The 15,232-nt window shown below is 29.7% G+C and overlaps 1 protein-coding gene across 1 annotated transcript; it reads right to left on the bottom strand.

Annotated features, from left to right (window-relative positions):
• Positions 1-676: 676 nt before the first annotated feature.
• On the bottom strand, positions 677-4,199 carry LOC100801103 (probable inactive receptor kinase At1g48480). The gene is made up of 2 exons (XM_041008726.1): positions 2,529-4,199; positions 677-1,663 (listed from the first exon to the last, which is right to left on the bottom strand). Exons 1-2 carry the CDS (start codon positions 3,796-3,798, stop codon positions 1,002-1,004), a joined length of 1,932 nt encoding a protein of 643 aa, XP_040864660.1. The 5' UTR covers positions 3,799-4,199; the 3' UTR covers positions 677-1,001.
• Between the last annotated feature and the right edge of the window lie 11,033 nt (positions 4,200-15,232).

The following is a 15,232-nucleotide window of genomic DNA, read 5'->3' as shown; positions in this document are numbered from 1 at the left end:
AGATTAGGTCTTTCTATTGGACTCCACTATCAGTACCAATTAAATTTGTTAATGCAATAATATATATCATTTTTAATTGAGATTTGAAATTTAACTTGGTATATGGTGATTCATGCCTTTTCAAATGTCATTAAGTTATTTAATTATGAGATCCTACATTTAAATTTCATTGTCCTCGTTATATCCTTACATATTTACATGCTCTGCTTTTCTTGAATTTACTTGTATTTTGTATTTCAAACAAAAAATTAGTTGAATAAAAAATAATTTCACGATGAACTTTTGTTTTGTCAACATAGACTGCCTAATAATAACCTAGAGAGATATACTCTTTAGTTTTATCTTAACGAGTTTGAACCTTAGCTGTCACTTCAAAAAAGCTGATTCGTATTTTTAATTATACCTCTTAATGTGATGGGTGAGTAGTTAAGATTGTTTGAAGAAAAACAACTTTGGATCATCACAGAAACTGATTCTTTTCTTCTTAGCATTAGCGTCAATGAAACCTCCAAATTGGAAGAAATGTGTTTTGACATTATTATGCAGAGCTACCTCGATCCCTCACCACCTTAGGCACACAGTTATTGAAAAACTATAGGCCAGAATATATGACTTTACCTCACTGCTAGACACAACGCAATCCGACTAAAAATAGGAGGGAGAAACAATGTAGATATATTCAAACAAATTATTCACAAATTCACGCATAATAATCCTCTAAAACTGAAGTAGTAAATATAGTGGGGAATAGAAACCCCCAACAAAGATTCAGAATAACAAAATCTAAGGAGAAAAAAAGGTAGTAAGAGTGTAAGACAAAGGACATACACAGCTGGTTTTCTATAATTCCTCAAATGAATAAACAAACAAACAAACAACACTTGTGTAATATGCATACCAAAAACAGGCCAACGATGAAATAATGAGGTATTTCTTCAATTCTATATTCAAGCTTGGGTGTGGCTAATGATGATATAAGGGGTCTTTCTTCAATTCTGTATTCAAGCTTGTGACACACCCGAGTCAACAGAATAGTACTGTTGGGAAAATCCATTATCAGCATCTTTAAAATCATGGTTCTTCCCTTCCTCTTTCTCTAAACTAGGATGACAAATTTCCTCAATCTTGCTTGCCACCACATCCATTGAAGGTCTCTTGTCAGGATATTGAGCGGTACATTCAAGGGCAAGCTGCAAAAGCTTGACCATTTCCTCCTCAACATTTTGGTACCTTAGAAGCTCCATGTCAAATACCTCAGTGTTCCACTCATCTTGAACCACAGATTGGACCCATCTTGGGAGGTCCACCCCTTCCTCAGTTAGTGAAGAATGAGTAGGAGCCTTCCCTGTAAGCAGCTCCAAAAGCATGATACCAAAGCTATAGACATCGGCCTTTTGGGATATCTTGCGTGCATCAGTGACCTCTGGCGCACGGTAACCAGACACACGGTTTGGTGTAGAGGTTGGGAGAGCAAGGTAAGCAAGGCCAAAGTCAGAGACACGAGCTTCAAAAGTTTTGGTGAGAAGGATATTCGATGACTTGATGTTTCCATGGGAGGATGTTGGGCCATGCGAATGAATGTATGCAATCCCACGAGCAGCACCAAGGGCAATGGCAGACCTTGTTTCCCAATTCAGTGGAGTCCTCCCTACTCCACCATTTGCTATAACAACAAAAACAGAAACATATATAAGACTAAAATGTCAGATCATGGTGCTTGACTTCATAGCATCCAAATTAAAAAAAAATTGCATCCCAATTCAAATTCATTGCAGTTTCATTCAACTACAAATTACCAAATGCAGCCTACATTTTTCATTTCATCAGAAGTAGAGCCTTTGAGCCTCAGACTACATTTCACAAGTGAAGAAGAATTTAACAACCAATCACTAAATCCTGGAGCCTTACATAGTCAACATTACTACAAAATAACTTTTTAAGTGTTAGAAAGTACAATCCTGAAAGAAAACATTTACTGACGACAAATTTTCCATTAGAACATTGAGGATCAGCTGAAGACCTAATTAAGAGGCAAAAAACTTCAGCTTTCTCAGATTATTTTTTAGACACCAGACTTCACTCTTGATACAAGATTCTCTCTCCCTTGGACATAATCTAGTGCAAGTATGCATTGGCGTCCATTATATATCCAAACTAGAATATCAAACATCAATTTTGTCACTAAACCAAACCCTTTTAACTCAGAAAAAGTAAACCAAAATCCGACAAGCAGAAAATGTGATAAAATGAAGGCACACTCTAGACAAGACAGTTAGCAGAACTGAAAACTAGGCCATGACAGTACATTACAAAACTGAACAAGAAACAACAACAAAAGCATAGAGAAACATAAAAACAACAAGTAGTCACCCAAAGAGATAACATGGAGTAGACACAAGAACAACCACAATCATTCATTCACCTGAATTAGAAACGAAAGCAATTAGCACAAAGACAGAGAAAAAAGAGAAGACACTATTGTCCAAAAACAACAACAACCAAGCATGAAAGATGGGGGTACCAATTACCATGTAAGAGAGCAGATAAGCTTCCCATAGGCATGTAGTCATACACAACCAGCTTCTCATCCCTGCTAAAGTAATAGCCCCTTAGTGAGACCAAGTTGTGATGAACCATCTTCCCCACTTGCTCAATCTTCTCCCTGAATTCCTTCTCTGTTGCAGTAACATCCTTCAACCTCTTCACTGCCACACTCGCCCCCATCTCCATCGTCGCCTTATAAGTCGTCCCAAACGTGCCTTTCCCTAAAACTTCAGCTGAAGCCCTCAACAGCTCATCCAAACTAAACACTCTACTCACATTCCCAAAAAACACCAAACTCTTATTATCTCCGGCACCACCACCACTACTACTCCGAATCTCACTCTTCTCCACCGAACCCGCCACTGCCGAACCTGAATTCCCGCCACTCTCACGAGACACCACTTCACCTTCCACAACACGCTTCTCAGGTGGCAAAGTTTCATTCTCATTTTTCCTATTATTTTTTCTACACAAAAAGAACAAAAGCAACAGAATCAACAACACACCAACCACGGAACCAATCACAATGCCCGCAATGGCGCCACCGGATAGTTTACCCTTCTTCTCCTCAGTTCCGGGGCAAAGCTGCAAAGGCTTCCCGCAGAGCAGCGAGTTTCCGAGAAAAGCGGTTCGGTCCAGACGCGAAAACCGGTTCGGAATGGATCCGGTTAGCGAATTAAACGACACATTAAACTGATCGAGCGGCGGAGCATCGAGGTCAGGGATCGAACCAGTGAAATTGTTGCGTTCGAGATAAAGAGTGGCCAAACGAGTGAGGCTATTGAACTTTGGCGAAATCTCGCCGCTGAAATTGTTGTTACCTAAATTCAACCTCACGAGATTCTGCAACGCGAACACCGAATCGGAGACTTGGCCGGAGAAGAAGTTTCCCTGTAGATAGAGGTTACGGAGAGCTTTCAGGTTAGCGAAATCATCGGGGATTTGTCCGGTTAGCGCGTTGAACCGGAGAGAGAGCGTCTGCAGTTCGGTGAGGTTGCCCAAACCGGAGGGAAGCGAACCGGAGAGACCCATCGCGGGAAGACGCAGCATGATTACTCTCCCGCTGGCGCAGACCACGCCGGTCCACGAACAAGGGCTTGTTTGGGTGGCGTTCCATAACAAAGTGCGTCCCCCCACCGCGCTTCGGAGTAACAATAACCCGGCTCTGTCCGAAGCTAGATCCGAACCTGCAATGGTTAAGATAGTAAACATAAACACTAACAGAATCGCTTCTTTGACTCGCGCGGACTTCATTTTAGTGGTTCAAGTCGTCCGAGGTAATCTAGTTTAATTCTAGTCCAAGTATTTAAGACAGCTGCATATATCGGACTCGAACCCAAAAGCTCTGAACGTGCTTGGTGGTGGTATTGATGTCGTGGTTGGTTAGGGAATTGGCGCCATGGGGGAACAAACATGAAACAACATGGGACTGAGGTGTTGCTGTGCTGAGGAAATAAAAAGTAAATACTAAAAACTAAAACAAGAGAGAGTGGTGTGAGTGGCGTGAGGGGAGGGTGGTGGGTGGTGGGTGGTGGGTGTCACGTATTATAGCAAAGCCTCTGTTGCGAGAAAGAGAAATGAGAGAGAATCGAAGGTGTTTTTTTTCAGAGGGGAAGTGGTAGCGTACGTTCACGTGCAAGGAGAGACCGGTGTGTCGCGCGGGTGACCGGTGTTTTATTTTCAGATTTAAAGAAAACGTGAGGAAGTGATTCATTGCTCTGGAATATGGAAAATTTAGATGATCAAAAATATGACAAATTGATTTAATAGATAATTAAATTAGATATTAATTTATTGTAAAACTAATCATTGAATATTATAATTTAATAATAAAATAATTTCATAAATTTAACCACAAAATCATTTTTTAATTTTTCTTAAGGGGAAGGTTCGGAGTCGGGCCCGCATGTTGGAGTGGTCCAGATGAAACTTAATATGCCTCTGATTCGTAGCGTGGCCTCCGAGCTGGATCTCCTGTACAGGAAAAAACTAATTTTATGCATGTGGAGTGTCATATTTGTTTTTTTTTTCTTTTTTTTTTGATTAATTCTTTCTTTTTTATATAAAAAAAAAATTAAGGCTAGCTATTTAGAAAATGGAAAGTGGACTTTTTTTTTTTTTGCTGTTTGACTAACTGGTAGTGTAGTTTGATGAAAGTTTATTTTTTCAACGGAATTTGAGACTAGTATGTAGTAAAATGACTTGTTTGAATATTAAAATTAGACAATTTTTCAAAATGGTGGATATCTTGTAAGATTTTTTTAAAGTGAAATAAAGATAATTTAAATATCTTTTAAAACGGAAACAAATTAAGTTCTTTATTTTCTGTCTTAGTATGAATATCTACTCTCATCTCTCTTTCCTCTATTCTCCCTTTCTCATCTTTCATATATCTCTTTTTTTCTTCTTTTTTTTCTCAATTACATCTCTCCCCTCCCTCACTCTTTTCTACACATTGCTTTGGCTCTTTTTTCTACACCACTTTTCTTTTCTTACACCTCTCTTAAATCTTAATTCATATTTATAAATAAATATATTTTTTAGCAATAAAATATATATTTACATATTTATTAGTAATAAAAAATTATCACTGTTTACTCTTTTCAGTCTTTTTTTTATCAAACAGCATTTTCACAGTCGTAAAATTATGTTAAAATAAAAATCCTAAGTACTTAGTATATGATTTTGTACCTTTAAAAAAAAGTATATATTTTGCATTTATTCGCTATCTAAAAAATGCATAATTAATCATTCCATTTAATACATTTTTCTATTTTACTAATTACTTTCTTTTCATTTTTTAAGTTTTGACTAACATTTATGGTAAATCACTAACAATTACTAAAATAAACATTTATTGCAGTCAAAAATAGATTTTATATTAAAGCATTTTTAAAAGTAAACATTCATAAAGAAAACTTTACAAATTATGAAATTAAAGTAGTTTTTAAAATAAAAAATTCAAACAAAAAAATAAACATTTTCTCTAAACAAAATATTGTAAAAAAATTAATTAATATAATTAAATTTTTATGTATCTTAAATTTCTTAAAATTTTGAATCTTCATCCCATACACAACCATAAAAAAAAAAAAATGTATTTAAGGGGCAAAAATCCCAGTAGGCAGCTACTAAGCCTTTCCGTTGCCTCTTGTAATGGGCCATTTTCCTTTTGAGCAATTGGTCTTTTTTTTTTCCTTAATGAAATACTACTATTTTTTTACTACAGATTTCTACCAACGGAAATCTCATTTCACCTTTGCTTTCGCCTTTCGTTTCATTGAAAAGGTTAAAGGTATAGGAAAAAAAAAGGTTAAAAGCGTTTACGTCGAAGATGATAAAACTCTTAGAATAGCAACTTTACATTAATTATTAACTAGTATTTTTAAATTTTATTAAAAAACATTTTTGATAAAACAAAAAATAGATCAAGTCTTATTGTTGCATAATTTTTTAATTTTTAATGTTTTTAATGAAAAATTTTCTCAGGCAACCAGAAATTTATTCAAATATTTTGCATTTATATTATTGAAAGAACATATAATATAAAATTATTCTAATGATATAAGAGACTTATTTCTTTCTCACCCTCGTTAAATTAGGATATATATGTTTTGTAGTCATTAATTTGGAATAGCATGTCCCGCTTTAGAACTATTTAAATATTCTTAAGTATATTTAAAATAAAACATTTTAATTTGTTTTTAATATAAATATATGTTATAAAATTATTTTTGATATAAATATATGTCTCAAGAATATTTATTTATTTTTACATAACATTTTTATTTTATTTTAACAAGTATCTACAAATATTTGTTAGTGTCCGTGAATATATATATAAAATCGCGAGTACTCACTTTACATATACTTGTTAAGTATGGATGAGTATGAAAGAACTATTACCTGTATCTATCTCATCCCATTATCATCTTTATCAAAGACTCAAATAAAAAAAAGTTGGAGAAAAATAATTGTCATCATTTTATACTTATGATACATGAAAGTGAAAATATTTTTTGTACACCAAAAGATTTTTATCTAATTAATATGATAAATGTTATTAATATGTGTCTCTACATGGGCAACAGAAAAACCCTTAAAAGTAATACTAATAAATTTGTAAAAAAGTAATAACTAATAAACTCCTTAATTCTTATCAATGAAATACAAAGCATAGAGATTGCGATAAATTAATTAAGGTGAAAATTTAAGCAGAGATTCTTCATTCTTACTATTGTATTTTAATTTAATAAGGTAAGAAGAAACTATAGTTACAATTTTAAAAGTATTATTATTTCTTTAAAAATGAGGATTCACCTTTAAATATTAAATAAAACAAATACTGATAATGAAGTAATCGTGGTGGTTGAGGCACATCGTAAGAGTTGAAACTATTCTTTATTGCACTACGAAAGAGCTAATAAAAGCTACCCTGTTATTCATGATTTTGTCTTTTCAGCTAAGTGCAATAATAGTCTTCGTTGACAACTAATATGCTATAAGATTCTTTTGTTAGAGCACGAAAATAAGTATAGTACTTAAGATAGAATAGAAGTTTAACTCAAAAATATGTTTATGAAACAATCCCAACTTTAACTGAATTAAGATAATATTTCTAAAATACAATTCTAGTTTGATACACCAATTTCATGTTTAACCTAAACCCTTTTATGTACCTAAATTAGATGAGGGGATCAAGTTATTCAAAAGTAATTTTAAGAGAGTTATTTTTTATTTTTATCATTATTTTTAAAATCTTATTATTATAATGAGTAATTAATTTTAATTATTAAATTTTAAAAAATAAATAATGATGATGATAAGGAGTAATTTTCTTAGAGTTACTCTAGGAATAATTTGATTCTTTTTATATTAGATATTTAGAGAAATCGAGAAGTTAAGATCATGCTTGTATAAGAAAAAAATATAGGGAAGAATTGTTATATATACATACGAGGAAAAAAATCTTCTGAAGTTTTTATATATATAATAACATCCAAAAAAAGCTTTTAAATTCAATATTTCATTGTCTTTAAGGATGCTCCAAATGCATATCAAGTAAGAGGTAAGTTATTTCTTTGAAAAGAATTAATAATAATGAGATAATATTTGACTATTCCCAAAAGCAACAAAAAAAGATGGCCAGAAATGGTCATGAAGGATATAAATAGACAGAGACTAAACTTTTTTTTCCTCTCAATCAAATCCCCCTATTCATGCAACTGTTGTCCAAGTCAGAAGACTTATAAATAGTTTAATAGGCTTATGTAACTCACAAAAAAAAAAATTATTATTAAATAGCAGATACTTCGTATTCTTATATATAAGAATCTATTACTCAATTTATTAAGATTTAAAAAAATAATTAATTTAATTGATAATAATAAATTTTTCTTTTTTAAATTATTCTTGTAATTAATGTTTTTTTTTAATTTTTTGTCAATATGTTATCTTTATCTTTATTTTTTAAATTAGAGATATTTTTAATATAAAAATTATTAATACAAAATTTTTATAAATTAAGTCTTATAAAAAATATCATTTTAAATTTGAGTCTTATAAATAATAAAAAAAATAATTCAGTTTTAGTTTAGTATTTAATATTTACATACAACAGTGATAATCCATACATTATCAAAAATTAAAAATAACAACAATTTCAATTGGTCAAATACTTATAATATCATGATGACAACACTTTTTTCCGGAGTAGGGTCGTATCAAGCCGGTGTGGTGTTAGGCGTTAGCAGTTAGCCACTAGCCGAAACTGGTTGCTATTGAGTGGGAAAATAGTTCGTCTTCCTAATTAGTGTTAGGAAAATTTAAAAAATTAACAGACAAAAAGTTTTATTAAAAATATACTAATGACAGTTATAATATTAAAAAAATTTAATTTTAATTTTAATAAGTGATTAATTTTGCAAAAAAGTTTTATATGTTAAGTATGTACCGAACCGAACTCATTAGTTATTACTATTATTAATATAAGTTATTTTTTGAGTCAGTACATAATATTTATATTTATTAATTTTATCAACGATCATCTTAAATGGATTTTCTTTCCTTAAAATTTAAATTTAAGACTTTACTTAAAATAGATATGAGTAAGTTTTACTTATTGTTTAATTTACTTCAAATAAAATTAAAAATCTCATTACATTTAATTAGCATAATTAATATCCACAACCAATCCTTTTATAATACATAAAAAAAAATTCACTGTTATGTGAACTTGTTTAACTTCATTTTTATTTGAAATAGATTAGACAACTCCTTTCAATATAATATGACTTCCTACTTTTTCGGTGCGACGGACCAATTAGGCATAATGCCTGTTACAAGTGATTGGGTGGTGAATTTGGAATTTGGAGAATAACACGTGTTGATAAAACATTGGTTAAGGCAAATAACAAAAAGGTAACATGTTGGCTCCATGTTCCTGTCGTTTTAACAACAGCCAACTGGGGCCATTTCATAGCATATCAGTGTTAGTACATAAGCCTTTCCCTAACTTAAACGTTATAACTTATAATACCTCTCCTCCTGCCAACACGTAAAAGTTTTTTTTTTTTTTTTTATGGATAAATTATCAAATTTATCTCCGGAGGCAGCACTATATGTATTTGAGGATGAGTAAATGTATTTTCTTATTTTAATAAAATTACATGTATTTATTTTTAAATTTTGTATTACTATTTTGCATCTCCTAATTTTATGGTCGAATCTCCTTAATTATTTTTTAGAAACGAGGATAAAAAATGTATGTCTTTATTTTAATAAAATTAGAAATATTAATCTTAAAAATTTATATTTACACCTCCTATTTTTATGTGTTTGAACTTATTATTTCTTTTTTCTCACTCTTTTATATTATTAGATTTTTTTTTATAAATAAATTGTCTCATTAGTCCCGAGTTTAAAATCTTTCATTGTTTATCTTTGAAAATATGATGTAGTAACAAATTAGTTTATAAAAAAAAATATAAATTTAATTTCTGAATATAAAAAAATATAATAAATTAATCCTACAAATAATTTAATAACAAATTAATCTTTAAATTTTACAACTTATCATCGAATTAATTCTTATCATTATAACTTAATGATAAAATAATTTTATAAATTTAACGATAAAACTAATTTAACATATTTTTTATATATTAAAAAATTAAATTTATATTTTTCATCTTTCAAGAATCAATTGATTACTATACATTTTTGGAGAAAAAATTAGATATTCACCCTTTTCTATTTTATCAATTATCATGTTGTACATAATATTTTTATATTAAACAATTATTATGAAAGTCAATAATTGTATCATAAAAAATAATATAATCAATTAATAATAATAAAAATTTTATATTATAAGACTTTATTTTAATTAAGTCTACAATGTTACTACCTCCTTACACAAATATATCTTGACTTTGCCTCGGTGGAGCCCACGAGGGACCTTTTAGTTGGATAGGAAAGGACATGCGCATTGAATTGCAAGGTTAATCTGCAATTCTGCACCCTGTTGGACGTTTATTTTATTGTTGGAGGAAAAGAATTGAATATGAAAGAGAAAGAAAATTAATTTCTTCTTTGGTTACAGAAATAAACTAATTTTGCTCATGTCTATTAATTAATACTTTTTGACATATGTGGATGCTGATTAGTGCTTTCTGTTTGTTCTTCATTTTGGACATTACATAAACATAACCCTTTATTTCTGTTTCCGTGTAAGCATTGCCTTGTCCTCTTATAAGCATGTACATGTTATAATCACAAGGTATAATGAAGAAAAATATAATGTATATGAACCACCCCATTCTTAATCACAATCTTTTGATTTTTGGCCTTTACATATACCGATTCTTATGGACCAAGAAATCTTAATTAGTTGTTTGATTTGATGAAGTTACTTCAAACAATATATAGTATATACTACTATTTCATTACACGCTTTATTTATTAACTCCGGGGAATAACTCTTTCCACATCGTTCCTTTTTATTCAGCCTGATACCCACTGCATGCATTGATTAGTTTTCTTAACCAGGTAATGACACCTTTAATATTGGCTAGAAATTACTCACCAGGACTCTACCATTAGGATTTCTTACATTCACAGATTCAGCTAATAAAAATTGTTGGCTGAATCAAATTAAACGGTTCATATATTTCATCTCAGCAATTTTAACTTAATTACTAATATATATTTGAAGTATATGAACTCTTTGATTTTCATCCAACAAATTTGATTTATGAATGCGTAAATATAGAAAATCTATTTTAACTGGATATATGGATTGTGGAGTTGGGTTACTATAGGAAAATCATTGTGATCGAGGAGACCAAACCATTTTCTGCAGTAGTTAACATAAAATAGAGATAAGAGTTAGTTTGCATAAACAACTTAATTAAGTATTTATTGAATAAGTATATTTATCATATACTTATCTATAAATTGTTTTCTCGTGTTGAAAAGAAAAAGTAGATTAAAACCATTTAATGTCATATAAGTTGTAGGCTTTGCATGTCAAATGATTATCCAATTTGGAATCAAAGGCAATAACCTTCAATTAGTATTTAATGGACATGACAACATGTATATATGTAGAATCACAACAATGATATAATCTCTTTATCCATACATAAATTTAAATCACGTTATCATTTAATTGATGATATTGATTCAACAAAATTTTTAATATTGAAATATAAAACAATAAAAATTTATTAAAGGCCTATAACAAAATTTAGTTATTTATAAGAAATCTTAAACAAATTTAAGTCATAAAACAACCAAAAGATATAAATACTATTTTCTCTTTGTCCATTTTTTTATTTGGATTAAGTAAATATTTAGGGTGAATTTTAACCAATTTGAAATCCTATTATTTGAATATTTTATTAGAATTTTTTGCATAAAAATTGCCCAAAAAATTATACAAGGAAGAAAAAATAGAGAAATATAAAATATGAAAAAATAAAAAACAATAATAGTGCTGAAAAAAGTGTTGAATGAAGAAAAATGTTAATAATACATATTAATATTTTATAATGCACTTTTATTATAACATTTTAAAAAAGTATTTATCAAACATGGATGATTCGAGTCACATAGGATTTTGGTGACATGGGTCAACTCTTCTCTACTTGACGTCACTCTACAAAATGTCACTAGTTTAGGTGACTTAGTGATTTGGTGGTATCACCCTATATGGCTTCACCTAGTCAAACATGTTTCTTTTTAAGATAGCACAACCTTTCTGAATTGGTGACACCACCCTACATAGTTTCACATAGGTGATGCTTGGCTTCATGTAGTTCTTATTTAATAATATTTCTATTAAATATTATTATAAAATTATTTTACCTATTAAATTTTTTAATTAAAACCATTTTCCCTACAAAACTAAAAAATGCCCAAAATAGTTTTCTATTAAACTTTATTCATCAACTATACTATTTTCTATTAAATTATTAAATAAAACATTTTTTATACAACATTAAATTTATATACTACTATATTTTTTTCTACAAATCACAACATTAAAATTGTATATAAATATATTTTTTCTACATAGTCCAAAAATGCCCAAAATATATTTCTATTAAACTTGTGTGAAGCCATGCAGGGTAACACCTCCAAGTTAGAAAGACTATACTATTTTGAAAAAATATGTCTGACTGGATGAAGCCACCTGAACAGGTAACACTTTGCAAAGTGACACCACCCATGTGTAACTAGGGTTATCGAAATCCTATGTAGCTTGAATCACCCACTCTATAAATACTACCTCATGTCCTATATATAAGCAACAAATTAACTTTTTCTTTGGTCCTAATTATAAGAAACACTAACTAGTTTTCAAACTTATCAAGGGTTAAATTTCTTTTATACCCTTAATTCATTGTTAACTCTATTTATTAGGCATTCACTCATTGGATTATGAGTATTAACATTAAATGAGATCATCACTTACAATATTTAAACTTAATGACACTTTTAGAACAAAATTTAAATTTATGATAGTATTAAATGTAACTACCACTTTTCTTAGTCTTGATGATTTGCCCTATGTTTCTTGTATATAGAACGAAAGGTAGTACATTAGAGACCAACTTAAAATGATATTTAGTTAGCAAAAATGACCCATTATGATAAAAAAAAAACCCACTAAAATTTATTAAACTTGAGCCTAGTTTCAAAGCAAATTTATTCTTGTAAAATTGAGTTGGATTTGGCTCTCTATTTGTTTTTTAGCCTTATGCTCTATTTGGTTGAACAAATAAAAAATACAAACAGAAATATTATTTATCAATAATGATTGACATAAGTGGTAGCAACTTGGATCTTTTAATCGAGTGATTCAAGATTTGAATCTTGATTGATCCCTTAGTATGAAATAAATCATATTGGAAAAGAAATATTCACCTAATATGTGCTTATAGTCCCCAACAAAAATTAATTATCACTTTTCACAAAATTATTTCGTATTAATATCATGATGAGGAAAAAATAAAACACAAATGTTGTCTCAAAATTTGGTGTGGATGATTTTATGCAGAAATAAGTTACTAGTTTGTAGGTGCAGAAAACATTAGGAGGTGTTTGGTTTGATTGTTTTCTGTTTTCATTTTCACTGAAATAGAAAATGGTGATGAAAATGCGTTTAGTTGGATTTTTGAAAACATTTTCAGTGAAAATATTTTCCCAAATGAATCAAAAACTGAAAACAATAAAATCTCATTTTCAGTATTTTCAGTTAAAATTAGAAACCTCATTTTGGGTAAAATGAAAATCCGGTGGCAAGGAATGCAATTTTAAGCAAATTTAAAAATACATTTTCTTTTGAAAACACATTTTTAGTGTTTTTAGTTCTTGAAAACAGAAAACAAGAAGTCAAACCAAATATGTTTTTAGAATTCATATTTTTTAAAAATGAAAACAGTTTTCAGAAAATAAAAATACAAACTAAACACACCCTGAAATTTTTTATTTTATCCATACAAAGTAACTTTACAAAAAAAAAAATTCTATTCTATTCACAAAAAAATTATTTCTATTCTATTTCTCACATATTTATTTTAAATCAAACAATAAACATATTACTTTATTTATATTCTATTTCTCTTTTTTCAAATTATTTCTTTTGTTTTCATTTATTATATTTCTCTTTTCTAAATCAAAGTCAGCTTTAAAGAAATCCACTAAATAAAAGATATCTCAAAAGACTATTAGTAACAATGTGACAAAAGCATGTAGGTGGCAACAGTGACATGCAATGATTAGAGGATGTTAATAACACTGATTGGAAGATGCTAGTGATAAGCCATCTTAGATACTTTTTCGTTTCACCGCAAACAATATTCATATTCATTTAATAAAAAGAATGTGGCCCATCGTCCATTTTAAAAAACCCAGCCAGAACAAGGCCCAAGGCGATTGATTGGGGTGATCATCTTGCTAATGGCATAGGTAACAACTCTATTTAATTATTTCTGCAACTCATTTTAGTTCAATAACTATACAATGTGAGTCCACTTTTTTCACTTAATAAGTCAGGAGGATTATATTTTTTTTAAAATCATAAATCATAGATGTTCAATCCACTCGTCTAAAGACTAATCTTATTTTTTATACTACTGTTTGTTCAAGAAAATTTTACATAATAAAAATTAAAGTTTTCTAACTAAATAAATCATTCTCACTTATATGAATATAAAATATAAAAAGAGTTATATAAAAAATTGTTGCTTACATATAAATTCCTAATAATAAATAATTTCTATTGATACAATTTGTTAAGGTATCGTTGTTTGACAGTAAAATAGTTTTTGTAATTGCCTTTAAAGTTACTCTTATAGGCAGTAACAAAAATGGCTTAACAGCTCTAAAATATGATCGATCGAAGCAATTGTATGTAAAAATAAAATGATCAATAAATATAAGATTTTTGAAAGTTCTAGAGTCTAAAATTAAGAAGTCAGAATAATATAACATAATTTTTAGTTTTGGTGCTACTTATGCTTGCAAATAGAAATTGATAAAAGATTTTTTAAAGGCCCAAATCAGTACTCCCCAGTCCCCCACAGTATCAGCTCAACTGATAATCAAATCTATAGGCCAGAGACTTAGTGCATGCTTGAATAATCAAAACATTCACAACCTTCCTTTTGCGTTCAATTTGTGATGGACTATTGAATTTTGATTCGAAATTTGTACACTACAAGTTGGACTGAAAATCAAACAGGCTCTTAAAACTAATTTTCTATCTACTATTATTCACACACCTCACGTTCCTCTGAAATCTAGTTGGTAACTTGCTACCAATTACACAGCTCCAATATAATATTCACACTATTGATGACTGATTAGATGGATAGTTGGATAGAGTATGCCTCATTTCTAATATCTGGTTTTTTTCCATACCAAATTATGTTTCCAGACGGATCAAGGTGGGAGGAATCGGATCTTTTAGACTAGTGCAAGCTCTTGGTTTATTTAGCAAGGTTTCAACAAAGTAACATGAAATTTACACAAGGTTCATATCAATCAAAGAGGGGACACTATACACACACACACATACAAAAGAACCGATATTGTCTTATTCCTTAGTACATCATTAACACATTTTTTTTTTCTTGTTCTCAATTATTATTCATAGAAACATATTCTAGATTTCAAAACC

Source organism: Glycine max, chromosome 2 (assembly GCF_000004515.6).
Source record: "Glycine max cultivar Williams 82 chromosome 2, Glycine_max_v4.0, whole genome shotgun sequence".
In the NCBI taxonomy this organism is placed as follows: domain Eukaryota; kingdom Viridiplantae; phylum Streptophyta; class Magnoliopsida; order Fabales; family Fabaceae; genus Glycine; species Glycine max.
Note: the sequence above shows the minus strand (reverse complement) of the source record. Positions and strands in the feature narration are given on the sequence as shown.

What these genes read in the sequence shown, in the direction of transcription:
- LOC100801103 (XM_041008726.1), bottom strand. Translation starts at nt 3,798, where the DNA reads ATGAAGTCCGCGCGAGTCAAAGAAGCGATTCTGTTAGTGTTTATGTTT. An exon ending in CTTATCTGCTCTCTTACATG is followed by an intron (nt 1,664 to 2,528) that starts GTAATTGGTACC and finishes TTGTTGTTATAG; the next exon opens with CAAATGGTGGAGTAGGGAGG.